Source organism: Plecotus auritus (genome assembly GCF_963455305.1).
Source record: "Plecotus auritus genome assembly, chromosome: 3".
Classification (NCBI taxonomy): Eukaryota; Metazoa; Chordata; class Mammalia; order Chiroptera; family Vespertilionidae; genus Plecotus; species Plecotus auritus.
Window position 1 is genome coordinate 31,023,542 of NC_137772.1, and position 20,672 is coordinate 31,044,213.

Here is a 20,672-nt window from a genome sequence, read left to right on the forward strand (position 1 = left end):
TAGGGGTGGAATGGGAGTGACTGATTAATGGGTCCAGGGTATCTATTTGGGATGATGAAAATGTTCTGAACTAGACAGAGGCGATGGATGTACAATTGAATGCCACTGAACTGTACACTTTAAAATGACAAATTACCCGGCTGGCATGGCTCAGTGGTTAAGTGTTGACCTATGAACCAAGAGGTTACAGTTCCATTCCCTGCCAGGGCACATGCCCGAGTTGTGGGCTTGATCCCCAGTTGGGGGCGTGCAGGAGGCAGCCAATCAACAATTCTCTCTCATCATTGATGTTTCAATTCTCTCTCCCTCTCCCTACCTCTCTGAAATCAATAAAATATATTAAAAAAAATAAAATGGTAAGTTGTAGGTATATTTACCACAATTTAAAAAATACAGTATGGTAAGCCTGAAATACCTTTTGCCAGAAAATAAAAAAGTACTCAAATATGCAGGGGTGTTTTGAAAGGACAAGGAGGCAGCTGAAAAGTGCTTCCACCAGCCAAATATGGGATGATTTTGGCATCAAATAAGTAACTTAAGATTCCATGAATTCATACTCATAAGGACAGAAAAAAAAAAATCACTGTTCATCAAGGTAAAAATGGATTCAGGCAGGAATCAAGCAGGTGAGAGTCTGATGGGGAAATAAGAGGTTTACATAGTCTTAAAGTATCTCCCCACAATTTACTTAATAATCACCAAAGGAAAAATACCAGCAGTAGAATGGAGAAACCAGGTAACACCTTAACCAAATGATTATATGGAAGCAAAAGAATAGTGTGTGCCTCTGGACATGATACTGAGAGGAAATGACACGTCCCATGTGGGATTCTGGTTAAATATGCATGAACTGAATCTAATCAGACAAACAAACAGAGATAATATAAGAAAACTGGCCTGCATTTTAAAAACATGTCACTTTTGCTGTAATAAATCTTATCCTGAATACAACTGTAAAAAAAAACAAAACAAAAATAAAACAAGCAAACACATGTAGTGTCATGAAAGAAAAAGAAAGGTTGTGTAGCTGTTACAGATGAAAGGACATAACTAAATGAAAATGTGGGGTCCTGGACTGGATCTGAAACCAAGAAAAAAATGCAAAAGATATAGTTGGGACAACTGACAAAAATAGAACTTGGCTGTGTATTGATGAAAGTATTAATTACTTCAATGTTAACTAGCTGAATTTGACAACATTCTCTGGTTATGTTTTTGGGAAAACCCCACTAAAGTATTAAGGGTAAAACCCTGTCCAAGTAACTCAGTTGATTAGAGCAGCCATTGCCAACCAGTGGTCCGAGGACCACTGGTGGTCCATGAGGTCCAAAAGGTTGGCGACCGCTGGGTTAGAGTATTGTTCCCATATGCCAAGGCCACAGGTTCGATCCTGGTCAGGGCACATACAAGGATCAACTGATGAGAATGCATAAATAAGTGGAACTATAAATTGATCTCTTTCTCCTCTCACAAAAAAATAAAAATACATCAATGAAGTATTAAGGATAAAATGAATCTACTCTCAAATGGACCAGGAGAAAAATGGCACATATATGGAGAGGAACAGAATGATGAAGCATACAGAGCAGTGATAAAAAAAAATGAGTGAAGGGTACTGGAAATTCTTTGAGCTATTCTTGATAATTTCCTATAAGTCTGAAATATTTAAAAATAAAATAAGAAGTGAATAAACTTGCAGTGCTATGAGAGAGGCACGCCCAGGGTGGAGTCTGGGGTGAAGTGGGGTGAGGACTTGAGGGAGTGCTTTCTGGTGAAGGTGACTGGGGAGATAAGTTTTAACAAGCTTCATGTGCTGGGGATGGTTAAGGGTGTGGACGTTTTCTGGAGAAGGAGGTTCCTTTAGAGGGCTATACATGGAGGCCTGAGAGGATGAGAGAAGTGGGTGGGTTTGGGGCCTACAAATTTAGAATAGAGGGAGCATGACATCCACGTGGGCAAGCTGGGCCATAGAGAGGCCTCACATCTCATAGAAAAACTGATTAAGGTGCTATCCCCATTTCCCACAGCATAAAGAGATTCAGGGAGGGAGGGAGAAGGGTAATGAGAGAAATCTTGGATGTCATCTATGTACATTCAAGTGGACACACATGCTGGAGGCTGAGCCGGTGTGGGCTGAGTTCAATGAAAAGGTGTGGAATGAGAAGGGAGCTGAAGGACGATTCTGGGCAATGTTAGCATTTAGGATATGGATGGAGAATAAAAAAAGAAAACAAAAAGGCAAATGACGAGTGGGTTCAGAAACAAACAAACCAAATCAAGAAAAGATAATGTCTCGGAAATGGGAAAAGCAGATTCAAGAGGGACTATTTCTGACCCAGGCGGCCAGGTGCCATGAGTCTGTACTTTCTTTCGCCCTTTCTGGAAGCCCCTTCAGCTGGAAGGCCTTCATCCCTGCTCATCTTTAATTCCTAGATCCCACACTGGAACCAGCCCTTTTCCATAACACCTGGTACTGTAATTGATGGTGCTCCTGCTGTTTCCCCCACTGGATTTTAAGTTCCCGAGCCCCGAATTCTCCCTTATATCTACATATCCTCAGAGTATGTGGCTGACATATAAATAAGTTGTGGCTGACATATAAATAAACCCTCAGTACCATTCACAAGACTTCTCTCTCTCCCTCTCCCTTCCTCTCTGAAGTAAATAATATATTAAAAAAATAAAACAATAAAACAAGTGCCTGCATTGATGCCTTCTTGATGGTTAGCCAATGGACATGGGTGAGCTGTGGACAGGGACAAAAGCAATCACTTAGATTTTTGCTTGAGTGTATGATTTTAAAAAACCTCACACTAAATAATTCTTGAAAACTAACATGTCTGTGCATGGTATGGGTGAAACAAAGAAAGACATTTATAATGTTTTGGAAGTACTAATATATTTAAAACAAAGAATGAATAGTCTTTAAAACACTTACTTCTGGAGTTAAATGTACTTCCATAGGTGTATATGTTGGCCAGTATCCCATAGTAAGTATATTTACTGTTAGATCTATAGAGCCTGGGTCACTCTGATTCTGCATATACTAAAAGCAAAGAAAATGAAGACAAAATAATTTTAGAATATCATAAAACCTATAAAAAGGCAAATGGTATAATCTTCATAATATTTTTTCTTTTTTGGTTATGTCACCAATATAAGATACCATTAAACTCATTTAAATCAAATTTTCATTATACATATTCAGGGATTATTTTTCTTTTTCATTTTGAATTTAGGTTATTTGAATACGTGAGACATTAACAGTATAATATTTAAGGATGAGAATTTTACGTAATTTATGTAAGTATTTACATACTTTACATAACCATTTCACATACTTTAAAGTGGGATACTTTTAAAAAAGCTGTTTTACTTGAAAAAACAGAACTTGCCTGCTTGAAATGAACCATGATGTCCTTGGAGAGCTCCATGTCCTTGAACATGCCTTCCAGTTTGCTGGTGAAAGCAGCACCACACTCTGGGACACAAGTGAAGGATGGGTGAAAAACACCAGGAGCAACATGTTGTTAGTGCAATAAATTCCCAGCCCAGAGGTAGGACAGAACCCGATTCCACATGCTTACCATGCTTTAGTTTTGACAACATAGATTTTTCAGCATCGACTGAGGCACTTTTTCCGACAAGGAGTCTTTTTGCCAAATCTTTTTTATAAAATGCTTCAAAGACATCTTTACCTATTTATAACCAAATGAAAATAACATTAGATAATTGATATGCAAATGTTCACTTTAACTGCTAAAAAACCCTCAGAAATGTTCATTCTGATGCAAGCCAGCTCTAATTTCACTGAATCCTTGTGTTTAATTTCCACAAAGAAAATACTTTTTATTTAATCAATGGGCAGCCATCATTCTAGTTCCTGTATTAATATGAAAGTGGAAATGTTTTAGTCAATTTTTCTCAAGAAAAGATAGGGCCCTAACCGGTTTGGCTCAGTGGATAGAGTGTCAGCCTGAGGACTCAAGGGTCCCAGGTTCGATTCCGGTCAAGGGCATGTACCTTGGTTGCAGGCACATACCCAGTAAGGAGTGTGCAGGAGGCAGCTGATCAATGTTTCTCTCTCATCGATGTTTCTAGCTCTCTATCCCTCTCCCTTCCTCTCTGTAAAAAATCAATAAAATATATTTAAAAAAAAAAAAAAGATAGGGCCCAAATATGTATATTTATTTTTTTATTATGTAGCATTTTCTATATACCCAATGTTAATAAGAACAAGAGTATTTCTCACCATGAATAAACCTGAATATTATCATGATTTTGTCAAGGATCCTCTCCAGCTCTTCATCTGTTGCTTCTTTATTACCCGCTCTCAATTTTGAATCAACATGTTTTGCTGTAAAATTAAGTTCAAATTATTAGAAAAATAATCATTTGTTATATAATACATTTTCTAAATAGGAAAAAAATTTAATTTCTACAAGTCAAAATTGGACATTAACACCCTGGAGCTTTTCCAAAGTCATATTATTATAGTATGACATACAGGCAAATATCTGATGTTCTAATATATGTCCTTTCAAATCATATGAGAATAATTAGATACTTCAGTTACATGACACATTATTGTTTCAGGAACTGGAATGTCCCATCTTCAAGATGTGGTATAAGAAATTTGGATAAGACTCTTAAAGGATTTTTTTCAGGGCTTCATGTGATTATATCCATGGTGACAATGTCTTATCCCTGAATGCAGGGATTAGAGCAATTCTACTCTGGGTTCCTGTTTGACACAAATCAACCATGACCTGGCTTAAGGAAGGGAAAACCCAAGACTTTAATAAGCCCAGCTCCCAAGAGTTAAACATTTATCTTTAGAGAAAAATAATCCATAAAGTGACACAAAAGCCAAATTAAATTATCTTGTGAATTTCTATTGTTGCTTTTATTCGTATTTTCTTTATAATTTTTATTATGAAATATTCTGAACATATACAAAAATAGATAATTGTAAAATGAACTCCATGTTCCCATCATAACACCTTAATAATAATCAACACAAGCCAATTTTGTATCACTGTATAGATCTTTCTTTACCCTTTGCCACCTGTAAATTTTTAAAAACTTTTACTGACTAGTGAAATTCTATGAATCCTAAATATATTTTGGTGTTATCATGACATAATTGTATTAAGTAGTAATCTAAAAACTTTCATCTTAGAAATAGAAAACCTAAATAGACCAATTACTAGTAAGGATACTGAATCAGTAATCAAAAACCTCCCAACAAATAAAAATTCAGGTCTAGAAGGCTTCACTGATGAATTCTTCCAAACATTAAAAAAAAAAAAAAAATTGCCCTAGCTGGTTTGGCTTAGTGGATAGAGAGTCAGCCTGCGGACTGAAGGGTCCCGGGTTTGATTCCGGTCAAGGTCACATGCCCAGGCAGCCAATCAATGATTCTCTCTCATTGATGTTTCTACCTCTCTCTCTCTCCCTCTCCCTTCCTCTCCTAAGTCAATAAAAATATATTAAAAAAAAATTACTATCCTTCCCAAACTCTTCCGAAAAAAACTAAAGAGGAAGGAACAATTTCAAACACATTTACAAGACCAGCATTACCTTGATACCAAAACCAGCCAGGGACACCATAAATAAAGATAGTAACAGGCCAATATCCTTGATGAACATAGATGTAAAAATTCTCCACAAAATATTAGCACAATGGATTCAACAATACATTAGAATGCCCATAGTCCATGACCAATTGGGATTTATTCCAGATATGAAAGGATGGTTCTGCACATCAATCAATGTGATACAGTATATTAACCCAATGAAGGACAAAAATTATATGATCATTTCAATAAATGCAGAAAATGCATTTGGTAAAATTTACATCTATATATATATATGTGTGTGTGTGTGTATATATATATATATATATATATATATATATATATATATATAAAAGCCTAAGTGACCGTCCAACCGTTAGCTTTGATGTGCACTGACCACCAGGGGGCACACGCTCTGACCTTTCGCTATGATGCGCAGTGACCACCAGGGGGCAGATGCTCAACACAGGAGCTGCTGAGCTGCGGTGACTTGGCAGCTACAATTCTCAGGTGATGTACCAGGAACCAGAGAGGAGGGAGCCCAATTCCAGGGTGCATCACCCAAGAACCGCTCTTTTACATCCAGGACCCCTTGGGGGATGTTGGAGAGCCAGTTTCAGCCCGATCCCCACAGGCCAGGCCGAGGGACCCCACCAGTGCACGAATCCGTGCACCAGGCCTCTAGTTTATGATAAACTCTCACCAAAGTGGGCAGAGAGGGACATACTTCAACGTAAACCCATCTGACATCATGTTCAATGATGTAAAGCTGTAAGATTTTCCTCAAAAATCAGGAAAAAGACAAGGATGCACATTCTCAACACATTTATTTATTTATTTATTTATTTATTTATTTATTTATCAGAAGAGCAAGGAAAAATTTACTCTTCACAGCAAAAATATACTTAGGAGAGTGAAACAAGGAAGGGCATGAGGAATAGGAGAGCCTAGGCTGGGCTACCTTGGCTCACTAGGAAGTCAAAAGATTAGAAAGCCTTTGAGACAGGTTCAGGGGGTTAGCCCCTGCCCACTGCTCCCCTGGTTGCAAGACTCGGGGCCCCTTATAAGTTAGGGGATATGTGTCTGTGGGGGAAGAGGTGAAAGGGAGAGCCATGGGCATGCTCCCTGGAGGGAGAGAACTATCAACACTTTTATACAACACTAGAGGCCCGATGCATGAAATTCGTGCAAGGGCCTTGGCCCCAGCCCCCGCCCGCCATCGCTGTGGCCAGGGGCCTCTGCCACTTCTGCCTCGGCCCCTGTCCACTGCAGCTTTGTCCAGAAGGAAGGACATCTGGTCTAATTAGCATATTATGCTTTTATTATTATAGATAACTAGAGGCCTGGTGCAAGAATTTGTGCATGGGTGGGGTCCGTTGGGGTGGCCTGGTGCCACCCCCTCACCCACTCCACCATCCTGTCTGCAGGGTGATTGATTGGGGCCGAGCCCGGGCCCCCCACCTGGCTCTCTCAGCACCTGGGAGCAGGGAGGCAGCCCCGCCCCCTGCCACTGCCACTGGTCGCTGTCTGTGCAGTGATCGGGCCTCCACTCGCACCCACCTTGGCCTGGTGCTGCCCACTCACCTGCTCCACCATCCCACTACAGTCCCGCTCTCCTCGGGGCCCATCGGGGCTGGCAGTACCTCCACTGCCACCCGCTGCCAACGCCGCATTGCTGACACCCGCCATGTTCCGTGCCACCCCCTGGTGGTCAGCGCACATAATAGCGAGCAGTGGAACTCCAAGTTGAGGGGACAATTTGCATATTAGGCTTTTATTATATAGAATAGTGGAAGTCTTTGCCACAGCAATTAGGCAAGAAGAAAGAAATAAAAGGCATCCAAAAGAAAAGGAAGAAAATTGTCACTACTGGCAAATATGATACCATATAAAAACTGCAAGATTCTACCAAAGAAAAGTTAGAATAAATTAATCCAGTACAGTCACAGGACACAAAATCAATACACAAAAATCCGTGGCTATATACTAAAACTATTAAGAAAGAGAAATGAAGAAAACAACCCTATTTACAATTATACAAAAAAGAAATACAAAGTATAGAAATAAACTGAACAAGGCAGTATAAGATCTGTACACTAAAAACTATCAGACACTGATAAAAGAAACTGAGAGGACACAATGGAAAGATAGCCTATGCTTATGAATTGGAAGAATTAATACTTTCAAAATGTCAATACTATCCAAAGCAATCTATAGGTTCAGTGTAATCCCTATCAAAATTCCAATGGCATATTCACAGAACTAGAACAAGTAATACTAAAATTAGTATGCCACCACAAAAGATCCTGAACAGCCAAAGCAAAGCAATCTTGAGGAAGAACAACAAAGGGGATGTATCATGCTCCCTGATTTCAAAATATACTACAAACCTACAGTAATCAAAACAATATGGTATTGGAACAGAAACACACACACAGGACAATGGAATAGAATTGAGAGCACAGAAATAAACCCACACATATACAGACAATTTATGACAAAGGAGCCATGAATATATAATACTGGAGAAAGGACAGAATCTTCATTAAATGGTGTTGGGAAAAATGGACAACCACATGTGGAATTGCTACCTTACAGCATACTGACCATTAATTTGAAATGGATCACAGATTGTAACTATAAAAAATAAAACTCATATAAAAATTCTAGAAAAATAATAGGAAAAAATCATAGTGACCTTAAGTTAGGTAAAGATTTCTTAAATAGAACAGAGAAAGAGCACAAAGTATAAAATATACATAAAACTGTCTAAATGAAAATTTAAAAATTTACTTTTTAAACATACTTTTAAGGAATTAAAACACAAGCTACAAACTGGGAAAAATGTTTGCCAACCATATGTCTGATAAAGGAGGACTCATATACAGAGTGTGCATTAATATTAAAAAAAAAACACCTGTTTTATCTCAAAATATGTTTGAGATCCCATCCAATTTTATCCTATTTTAATACTAATCAGAGAATGCAAAGATAGTGACTAATAGTATCTCACGTTAAATATTATCTGGAGATTGATAAAGGTATCATCATAATACAGAGGCATCATATACAGCAAACCTCAATCCAATTTCTGAGCAGAAATTACAAGTAATCAAGTCAGAGGTTCAAGGTTTATTTCTATAAACTATAGTTCTGGGGCTGTTAGAACAGGAAATGCAAACTAGGCTAAATCTTTATTGTCCCTTTTTTCTTTTTCTAACTTATCTTTATTATTGAAAGTATTATAAATGTCCCCTTCCCCATCTACCTACTCCGCCCTCTCCAGCCCCCTCCCCAAGCCTTCACAGCACTATTGTCTGTCCATGGGTTATGCATATAAGTTCTTTGGTTAATCTCTTTCTGCCCGACCCCTCCTTCCCTCTGAAATACTTGAGTCTGCTCCATGCTTCTATGTCTCTGGATCTATTTTGTTCATCAGTTTATTAAGTTCATTAGATTCCACATATAAGTGGGATCATGTGATATTTGTCTTTCTTTGACTGGCTTATTTCACTTAGCATATTACTCTCCAGGTCCCTCCATGCTGTCTCAAAGGATAAGAGATCTTTCTTTCTTACAGCTGCATATATTCCATTGTATAAATGTACCACAGCTTTTTTAACCATTCATCTACTGATGGGTACTTTGAATGTTTCCAGATCTTAGCTATTATAAATAATGCTGCTATGAACATAGGATTGCAGAATATTCTTTCTGATTGGTTTCAGGCTTCTTTGGATATATTCCTAGAAGTGGAATTATTGGGTCAAATGGCAGTTCCACTTACAATTTTTTGAGGGAACTCTACACTGTTTTCCATAGTGGTTGTACCAGTCTACAATCCCACTAACAGTGAACTACAGTTTCTTTTTCCTCCACATCCTTGCCAGCATTTATTATTTGTTGATTTATTGATGGTAGCCATTCTGGCAGGTGAAAGGTGGTACCTCATTGTTGTTCTCATTTGCATCTCTCTTATAATTAGGGAGGTTGAGCATTTTTTTCATATGTCACTTGGACGTTTGTAAGTCCTCTTTGGAGAAGTGTCTATTCAGGTCTTCTCTCCAATATTTTTTTAAAATATATTTTTATTGATTTCAGAGAGGAAGGAAGAGGGAGAGAAAGAGAGAAACATCAATGATAAGAAAGAATCATTGATTGGCTGCCTCCTGCACGCCTCCTACTGGGGATCAAGCCCACAACCCAGGCATGTGCCCTTGACTGGAATCAAACCTGGGACCCTTCAGTCTGCAGGCAACGCTCTAGCCGCTGAGCCAAACCAGCTAGGGTTCTCCAGTTTTTAATTGGGTTGTTTATCTTCGTGATATTGTACATAGAAAACTCTAAAGACTCCACCAAAAAAATTACTAGATTTAATAAACTAATTCTGCAATGTAGCAGGATACAAAATTAACACCTAGAAATCAATGGCACTTTTATACACCAATAATGATCTCTTAGAAAAAGAAAAAAAATTCCATTTACCACTGCAACAAAAAAGTTAAGATACTTAGGAATAAACTTAACCAAGGAGGTAAAAGACCTGTAGTCAGAAAACTACAGGATGTTGAAAAAAGAGACAGAAGATATAAACAAGTGGAAAAATATACCATGTTCATGGGTTGGTAAAATTCAACCACCATTAAAATGTACATACTACCTAAAGCAATCTATAGATTCAATGCAGTGCCTATTAAAATACCAATGGCAAATTTCACAGATCTAGAATAAATACTCCAAAAATTCATACGGAACCAAAAAGACCCCAAATAGTCGCAGCAATCTTAAGAAGAAAAAAGTTGGAGGGAATCACAATACTGGATATCAAATTATACTACAAAGCCACTGTACTCAAAACAGCTTGGTACTGACACAAGACAGGCATATAGATCAATGGAAGAGAACAAAGACCCCAGAAATTGACCCAAGCTATTATGCTCAATTAATATGTGACAAAGGAGGCAAGATTATACAATGGAGTAAAGACAGTCTCTTCAATTAATGGTGTTGGGAAAATGGGACAGGTACATGCAAAAAAATGAAACTAGATCACCATCTTACACCATATACAAGAATAAGCTCAAAATGGATAAAAGACTTAAATATAAGTGTGAAACCATAAAAATCCTAGAAAAAAACATAGGCAGCAAAATATCAGACATCTCATGTAGCAGAATTTTCACAGATACATCCTTAGGGCAAGAGAACAAAGGAAAAAAATCAACAAATGGAACTACATCAAACTAAAAAGCTTCTGCACAGCAAAAGAAACCAGCATCAAAATGAAAAGGAAACCTACTGTATGGGAGACCATATTTGCCAATGATACATCTGATAAGGGGTTAATTTCCAAAATATATAAAGTACTCATACAACTCAATAAAAGGAAGACAAACAATCCAATTAAAAAATGGGCAGAGGACCTTTTTCTTTGTGAAGACAAACCATTTTTTTTTTTTTTTTTTACAGATTTACTACTACATTCTCCCTATGGAAATACCATGTACTTGTATACATACACATATGTATGTGTATATACAAAAAAATATATAACACACGTGTATATATGGTTTTTTTGAAAATGTGTCCCCTAATATGATGTGATAAAAACTCTTCCCCAAGCACGAGGAGTTTTTTTAAAAAAAGTATTTTTAATTCTCATCCGAGGATTTTAGACAGGGAGAGGGAGAGAACATCAATTTGAGAGAAACATTGATTGGTTGCTTCTTGGAGTGAACCCACAACCTGGGTATATGCTCTGACCGGGTATTGAACCTGCCACTCTTCAGTGTACCGGATGATGCTCCAACTGAGCCACACTAGCCAGGGCAGGAGCTTGAATATTTTGAGAAAAAATTTTGCTTGAGTTATGCCTTACTTTCGCATATTAAAAAAATGTACAGAAACATGTTTCTCTACCGATCAGTTCTGCGGGCTTATTTGGCCTCTTGTTGATAAATGTTTCAAAGGATTCCTTCATCAAGTTGATGAACTTCTCATTCCTCTGAAAGCATACTTCTATCACATGGTCCACTCTGTCCTTAAAATCCAGCAGGTCCTGCACCATATCTTTATCTTTTTCAGGATTGATAACAATCGTTGTCCCAAAAGTCTACAAAAACAAACACACACCAAGTCATCAACAGATTTATGATACCACATATTATTTTCTCCTGCTATCAAACAATCATGATAGTGGAAAAATTTCATAAATTCAGCCTGCATTCTAAAAATTAACTGAATACTGTAGTTCCCCCCTTATCTTTGGGGAACACGTTCCAAGATCCAAGTAGATATCTGAAATCATGAAGAGCACCAAACCATATATAAATATTGTGCACATGTGTGCGTACACACACGTGTGTACACCCACCCACACACAAACAAACACACACACACACACACACACACACACACACACAGAGTTTTTTCCTATACATACTACTCTTGCACTTTGGGCCATTATTAAGTAAAATAAGGGTTATCTAAACCCCAAGCACTGTGTACTAAGTGACCAATGGGTGGATAGTATATACTGGGTGGATATGCTGAACAAAGGGATGACTCATATCCCAAGTGGGACAGGTTGAGATTTCACCATGCTACTCAGAATGGCTCACAATACTTATGAATTGCTTATTTCTGAAATTTTCCATTTAATGTTTTTTGGAACACAAGTGACTATAGGTAACTGAAACCACAAAGAGTGTTACAATTCTGCTTTTGGAAGAATTTATAAATCCCTGGAACATTTTCTATTGTTTTTTTGAAGAACTTTTTACATATGAATTCCTCAAATATGTATTAATTACCATCAATACACCCATTTGGAGTTCTTGGCTATAGTTTTCTTTCTCCTTCACTTCTAACTATAAACAGCATGGTTTTTAGCTTGTATTTTTAATTCAAAAATGCTATATTAAAATTAACATTACTAAAATTCTATGTGTGACAATAATAGTTAGCTGTTTGAGGATATAAACTACCAGTTTGAAGATGTGTTGAATACAATTAATCAATGTAATATATATTTTTGAAATACTGGTCTTGCCCAGGCATAGTGGCTCAGTTGGTTGAGTATCATCCTGTGCACCAAAAGGTTGCTGGGTGGATTCCTGATCAGGGCACATACCTGAGTTGTGCTTTTGATCCCCAGTTAGGGCACATAGCAAAAGCAACCGATTGATGTTTCTCTCTTTCTCTCTCTCTCTCTCTCTAAACATGTCCCTGGCTGAGGATTAAGAAAAAAAGGGAAAAAAAATGGTCTTAAGTATACACTTAAACATCATTTGTGCAGGTCATGGCAGACTATTGGCGAAAAGGTAGAAATATATTAGCATAAATACCTTCTAGAAAGGAACACTATGACCACCAGGGGTGGGAGGGACTTATATTTCACTCTACCCTTTGTACTGACTGCATTTAAAAATAATGTACACACACTGCCAGGATCAGCTTTATTTTAATAACGTCACACTGTGCTGAATATAACTTCCTATTTTGTCCTTATCATTAATGGACACTCAGGAACGGTGGTCACATCACTGATTTTTTACTACCCAAACTAAAATTTGCAAAGGTTTCCTGAGGACTACATGTTGGCAAAATCCTAAATCTCCATTAGCCTTTCCTTAAAATAAAATTCTATTGCCAATCCAGCTTAAGTCAGTCATGAGTTTTAGCTCAATTATCGTTGTATAGAATTTTGAGGTGGTGGTGCGCATGTGTGTACAAGCTTTCAACATTTTATCTAATAAAAGAGTAACATGCAAATTGACCATACCTATGCTACACCCACAAGCCACGCCCACAGCCAATCAGGAGCGAGTATGCAAATTAACCCAACAAATATGGAAGCGGCCACAGAGCTGGAGAGAGCAGGAGGCTTGGGTTTCCCTGGCAATGGAGGAAGCCAAGCTTTCCGCCTGCCCTGGCCTCTGCTTAAGGCTACAAAGTTTCAATTATAGAAGATAAATAAATTCCAACAAAAATGGCGGCAGCCACGGAGCTGGAGAGAGCAGGAGGCTCAAGTTGCCCCCGGTGATGGAGGAAGCCAAGCTTCCGCAGCCCTGGCCTGCCTTGGCTACAAAGTTTCAATTATAGAAGATATATAAATCCCAAGAAAAATGGCTGTGGCTACGGAGCAAGCAGGAGGCTTGGCTCCACTCAAGGCTACAAAGTTTCAATTATAGAAGATAAATAAATCCCAGATACCAGGGCCTCCGCTTGGTCACCAGGGGGCATGGCCGGCCTGCAAACCACCACAGGCCCCTCGCCCAGGCTGCCCCACACTCCAAGGGAACCCCCACCCTGATCCGGGACACCCTTCAGGGCAAACCAGCTGGTCCCCACCCATGCACCAGGCCTCTATCCTATCTAATAAAAGAGTAATATGCAGATTGACCATCACTCCAACACACAAGATGGCTGCCCCCATGTGGTCAAAGATGGCTGCCCCCATGTGGATACAAGATGGCCACCACAAGATGGCCAGCAGGGGAGGGCAGTTGGGAGGGACCAGGCCTGCAAGGGAGGGCAGTTGGGGGCGATCAAGCCTGCAGGGGAGGGCAGTTAGGGGTGACCATGCCGGCAGAGAAGGGAAGTTGTGGGCGACCGGGCCTGCAGGGGAGAGCAGTTGGGGGGGACCAGGCCTGCAGGGGAGAGCAGTTGGGGGGGGGGGGGCCAGGCCTGCAGGGGAGGGCAGTTAGGGGCAAACACATTGGCAGGGGAGCAGTTAGGCATCAATCAGACTGGCAGGGGAGTGGTTAGGGGGTGATCAGGCTGGCAGGCAGAAGCGGTTAGGGGCATTCAGGAAGGCAGGCAGGTGAGCAGTTGGGAGTCACCAGTCCTGGATTGTGAGAGGGATGTCCGACTGCCGGTTTAGGCCCGATCCCAGTAGGGGGATGTCCGACTGCCGGTTTAGGCCCGATCCCTAAACGGGCAGTCGGACATCCCTTGAGGGGTCCCAGACTGGAGAGGGTGCAGGCTGGGCTGAGGGACACCACCCCAGCCCCGTGCATGAATTTTGTGCACCGGGCCTCTACTGTAAAATAATAAGTAACTCCAGGCCTGATATTCCAAAAAGCAGCATGGAAGCTTTATCTTTTTATCTCACTGAAATTTTCCTTGTGATAGAGATTCTCATGAAGTAGAAATAGGACATTGTCTATTTTCCTCGATGATAACATCTGGCAAAACAATGGGGCAGTATCACAACCAGGATGTTAGTATTGATACAATCTACCCATCTTATCCAGATTGTCCCAGTTTTAACTGAAACTAACTTTTGTATGGATTTAGTTTTTTAGACTTTATCACCTGTGCAGGTCTGTGTAACCTTCACCACGGTCAAGATACCACAAGGAATCCTTCTGTTGCCTTTTTTATAACCATACATGTACATAAACGTGTGCTACAGAAACATGAAAGTAATGTTTAAATAATAAATCCTGGATTGCTAGGAAATAAAGTAGCACACACATCAGCCTATCAAAATGTGCAATAGTTCTCACTGTGCAAAGGTATGTTTAAAAAGCAGATTCACAAAAATGACTACTGTAGAATTAAACTTATGTACTTATGCTGATGACAAATAGTCAAATAGCCTTTCAAGTCATGTTTATACCAGGATGGTGTTTATCACTGTTGGTGTTATCTTAAGTTTGCACTGCCCCAGTCAGAGTGGTTCAGTGGTTGAGTGTCAACCCATGAACCAAGAGGTTACTGGTTGATTCTCAGTCAGGGCACATGTCCAGGTTTCAGGCTAGATCCCTGGTGGAGGGTGTACAGGAGGCAGCCAATCAATGATGTTTCTCTCATTGATGTTTCTATCTCTCTATCCCTCCCCCTTCCTCTCTCTCTAAAAACCAATAAAAAGATATTTTTAAAAGAAGTTTGCACAAGTGACCTGGAAAGAAATGGAAGACTACTATTTATTTGATCACCTGCTGTGAAAAAACAAAGGTACCTACAAATAGTCCAGTTCACTTTGCCAGGGTATTGCAGTATCCTCAAGATGGGCCACCCACCCCTTGTACAAAGCACAGCTGGTATTACTATCAGGACAAACCCCACACACCTTGATGTACTCGCTCCAGTGTTGCAGCAGGATCTGCTGCCCGCCCTTCACTCGGCTAAACAGCTGGTACATCTGAGTGAGGTCAGGCACTCTGTTCTCATCAAGTAAGTGATCAAGTCCTGAGATCACACAGTAAATGTTAGCATATCACATCAGTAAGTCAATGCGAATAACACTTAAACTAGTATGCACCACAAAAAAAGTTAACATATAATATAAAAATTTAGGGAATACTGCTTATTTCTACACAGGCAAGTTGTTCTAGTGCAGTATCTGATAAACCCTATTAAGTGAATCTCATTTTTCTGACCATGCTGGGGGATGTATTCTTTATTTCTTCATGTCACTAAAGCAGGGGTGGGGAACTTTTTTTCTGTTGAGGGCCATTTGGATATTTATAACATCATTCGCAGCCCATACAAAATTATCAACTTAAAAATTAGCCTGCTATATTTGGTCAAACATTTAATTAACTCACCCATAATGCCTTGGGGGGGCCAGACCAAAGAATTTCTCAGACCTTATAGGACCTGTGGGCCAGATGTTCCCCACTCTTACACTAAAGCCTTTTTAACTCACTAAAGTAGCAATAATCTGAAAAATGATCACACCAACTATTGGACCTGGGAGGTTCATGATTCCAAGTTCCTTCTTATTTAATCCATCATCAGTCCAAAAGTATATTAGCAAAGAATATGCTATCAAATGTAACCTTATAGATGATTAATTTTATCCATATATATATATATAATACACTGTGAGAGAAAACCATTTATTGTTGATTAAACACAGCATTTTAAAAGTTCCTCTTTCCTGTTTTAGGTATTTAGATTTTATGAAGATTTTCTAAAACCACACCACCATCAGAACTTTCACAGATTTCCTAAATATCTGCTTTATGATAACAATGGCGAGGCAGCTAAGTTAGAGAAGCAGCGAGCTAGTCATGTTACTTCACAAAGTCTCAGATTCTTCTATAAATGGGCACAATGCCCACCCACTGAAGGTGGTTTACAGATGCACACGATGCATTAAATTACAGATCCTTAGTAAGGACTCCAATATTTGTTATTTCTCTAAATTACATTTGGTTTACTAATTCAATAACTTTATAACTTTACTGAAACACTAAATAATGTCTTCAAGAATTCAAAAATTACAGCTATTTTTTCAATGCCTCTAATTAAATTTAGATTAAGCTCCTATATATATATAATTCATCATTTTCTTGAAACAATGTATGCAAATTTCTACTATTTACTTGAATCCATTTTTTTTTTCCTTATAAGATGACTCATTAAACAACACACACCTAGTATGAATTCTGAATGCATTTGTTTTACATAGACAATTAAGTTGAGGCCTCATTCATGAGCAAATATACCAGCTTTATAGTTTTCAGTGAGGTATAAGTAGAAAGACATCCAGACTGGCACCTGCCTCTCAATTTAGGAGCTGTGACTTAAGGCACCATATTCAAGCTACTGTTAGCCTCAGTTTTCTTACTTGTAAAATGGGGATAATGATTTCACCGGGTTGTTCAAGGACCAGAAGATATTTACACGAAGCACAATGGATGCTCAACAATGCAATTCTCTCTTCTTTTGGCATTATATTGTGGTTTCACTTGGAAGTCCCACTTTGACTATCTGGCAAAGTAGAATCCAAACCAGAATATATTTGGGTGCTATTTAGGGTCTCCCCAAAGTTAAACTTTAAGGTTTTCAATACCTTGAAACACTCTGTAGTTCCAAAATGACTTTCAAATGGTAACATTAAATACTTAAGAGTTATAAAAAGTAACAATAAGTACTAGAGTGTTATAAATAGTCTCACTGTTGCTGCAAAGCATCAACATTTGAATTACTCTTTAACAAAGCTTTAGGATCACAAGGGGAATGTAAAATTAACAATATAATGTGTTCTATTTTCTGTTTGCTTATTTTTCCAGGATAATCAGGGTAGAATAGTATACTCTGGCTTACGCTGACCACACATCTGGCAGTTTATCTGACACTCAGGTGCTCGAAGGGCATGGGAAGAAGTCCATGAAAATCTAACAACCTGTTCAACGGTGTACATCTACACCTGCAGCAGCATTCTGAGCATCACCTGTATGTCAGTGTACAATACAGTGGCAGAATGGACTATGAGCACTGCACAAGTACCAGGTTGTAAACTATCTGTTGTCTAGAGGAATCTCTAGGAAGCTTTCAACCTGGAAAGTATTTAATTTGACTTCAGCATATGCTGTAGTTCTACCACATGCCTTTCAATATTTTCTTAACTAATTTTCTCAGGGCTAATATGTTCATTATTTTTAATGATTCTTAGAGATTATCTTATAATAAATAACAAATGTCCTTACATTGCTACTTATAATGTTTCACTTACTTTCTTAATGCATTAAGGAGTATCATTCGGTTTAATTGATACAAGAGTTAGGAAAATTTACCTTTCTGCAGAATTGCTGTTAAATGTTCTCCTAATAGCTGTTTCTCCACACAAGCAATCAGTGGTTTTCTATAACAGGCAAAAAGAGAATGTGTCAGAAATAAGGTTAAAGGAGAGACTCTGGTTAACTGTAAGACTGGGAGTTTACAGTTTACACAGATACTCTATGGAGCCAATCAGAAACCAAAGGGTCACAGAACAAGCATTCTGCTCACATGTGGACAGTTACCACTGCTATTAATACAGAGTCTGAAGTATTTCTGAAGACAATTTACTTAAGAACATAAATAGACCAATAGATGCTGGGACACCAGCAGACAGGCAAGCGTGCCATGCCTTATAATAAAAGCGGGCCCCACACTTGGCTGGCAATTGGTACGCATGCTGTAGTCATTTTTTGAATTTAAGTTTTGCTTTCTATTATGCACATTACTTCTTGAATTGCTGCTGTGAGTCTGCCCTCTTCTTCCACCCCAATTACTTCTCCAGGTTGCATAAAACCCTGTCTTCTACTGTTACAGCTATGTCTCTCTGTCCCCACTTCTGTCTGCTTTTTTCCATAACCATTTATCAAAATCCAACTTAAGGAAGCGCTTTCATGAAGTTCAAGTTGTGTGTCACACAGACCAGAATATTTGAAAATCTGGAAATTCAGCACGTGTGGGACTGCCATAATTATAGGGACACAATCATTCTTCTTGGGTTCATTATCCATAGTTCATTAAAAAAAAAAAAAAAAAAGATCAGAGTATCTTTTATTCTGAGCTTATAATTATGGCCATCTTCCCAAACCTTAATTTTATAAAGAACTTTTCAATGTATCATCTTAATTAAACCTCATAGAATCCTAGAGAAAGGCACATCAGACATTCTGGCCTCCATCCCACAGATGAGAAAACAAGAGTTCAGAGATGGTGTGACCTGCCCAGGCAGTGGTGAAGCTGAGAGTTGAGTTCAGGGAGTCGTCAGCACCTTTTCCAGTCTGTCTCCAGGAAAAGGAACAGTGACCCACGTGAGGGGAGGTGGAGGGCAGAGAGGAAATATGCCATAAAATCCATCCATTTAAAGTGTACAGTTCAACCGTTATTAATATATTTACAGAATCATATAACTATGACTATGATCTAATTTTAGAACATTATCATCATCCCAAAAGAAACTTCATACCCATCAGCACTTCCATTCTCTCCATCCACCCTCCCTGTCTCCTAGTCAGAGGCAGACAGTAATTTCTACAGATTTCCTTATCCTGAACCTTTCCTATAAATGAGACCGCACAACACTTGTCTGGCTCCTTTCACTTCGCAAAGTATTTTTATGGTTCATCCATGTTGTAGCATGTGTCAGTACTCCCATTCTTTTTTTTAATGCTGAATAATATTCCATTGTATGTTTACCCATTCATCAGTTAACAATGTGTTGTTTCCACTTTTTTACTATTATGAATAATGCTGGCCCAACTGGTGTGGCTCAGTGGTTGAATCAGGAGGTCACAGTTCAATTCCTGGCCAGGGGCAAATGCCTAGGTTGCGGGCTCAATCCCCAGTAGGAGGTGTGCAGGAGGCAGCTGATCAGTGATTCTCATCATTGATGTTTCTATCTCTCTCTCCCTCCTGCTCTGAAATCAATAAAAATATATTAAAAACAAAACAACAACAACAAAATGCTGCTGCATTGGACATTTGTGTACAAGTTTTGTATGGATGCATGTTTTCATTTCTCTATATATTTAGGAGAACTGGTGTATTGGAGAAGCATATAGTAACTGTTTAACATTTTCCACAGTGGCTGCCCCATTTTACATTCCTACCAATTATGCATGAGGGTTCTAATTTCTCCACACCCTAACCAATGCTTTTGACTGCTTGCCTTTTTGTATTACAGACATCTTGGTAGGTACTAAGTGGTACTGCATTGTGATAGAAAGATATACTAGTAAATGGTATCTTTGTAGACTCATTCAGTACTGAGAGTATTTTTGCTCTTAGCACATTTTATATTATTTGTGATTACTAAGAACTTGTAAGATAAATTAAGTGCTTGTTTATGTAGTGTCAGATCTTGCCAGTAGGTCAAGTCAAGGAAGGATAAAAGTCTCAGTTAGTATCTTGCTACAAAGCTTAATAACAAGCAGGTCTATTATTAAAAAACCAGCGAGGAAAAGGTTTCACCTATGATCGAATTGCGAAAACTAAATAAATGAATAGTACTTACTGTGTACTGTGGTCTAAATACGTGATTACTCGGTCTCCTTCTTCCTCTAAACGTTTACTTACATGGTTAAGATATTCTGGAACCTTCCAAACAAAATATTTAAATACATCAGTAACAAAAAGATTCTTGATTTTACCCAAGAAACTGAAATATTGTTTTCCTTAAAATTTTTATGTAAAAGCAGAATATTTCAAGCCAAATATTAACACAGATTAATGGGGGTGGGGTGGTAAAGTGGGAAGTGTATGCAGGGTGGGTGGGATACACAGAAGTTTCCTTAAACTCAATTGTGGAGATGAAACTTAACCTCTAGAAGCAGGGCTAAGGCAGCACTGCATTGTTGTGCC

The 20,672-nt window shown here is 38.7% G+C and overlaps 1 protein-coding gene across 2 annotated transcripts in view; it reads right to left on the reverse strand.

Moving 5' to 3' along the window:
- Positions 1-20,672, reverse strand: part of CUL4A (cullin 4A) — a 67,349-nt gene that overhangs the window by 12,897 nt on the left and 33,780 nt on the right. For both annotated transcript variants that reach the window (XM_080662969.1, XM_080662970.1), the window contains 8 exons: positions 20,326-20,408; positions 18,113-18,180; positions 15,658-15,776; positions 11,499-11,691; positions 4,253-4,357; positions 3,588-3,698; positions 3,396-3,481; positions 2,939-3,046 (listed from right to left, as the gene is read on the reverse strand). In XM_080662969.1, coding sequence (XP_080519095.1) covers positions 2,939-3,046; positions 3,396-3,481; positions 3,588-3,698; positions 4,253-4,357; positions 11,499-11,691; positions 15,658-15,776; positions 18,113-18,180; positions 20,326-20,408 — 873 coding nt within the window. The remainder of the gene's footprint in view (positions 1-2,938; positions 3,047-3,395; positions 3,482-3,587; positions 3,699-4,252; positions 4,358-11,498; positions 11,692-15,657; positions 15,777-18,112; positions 18,181-20,325; positions 20,409-20,672) is intronic.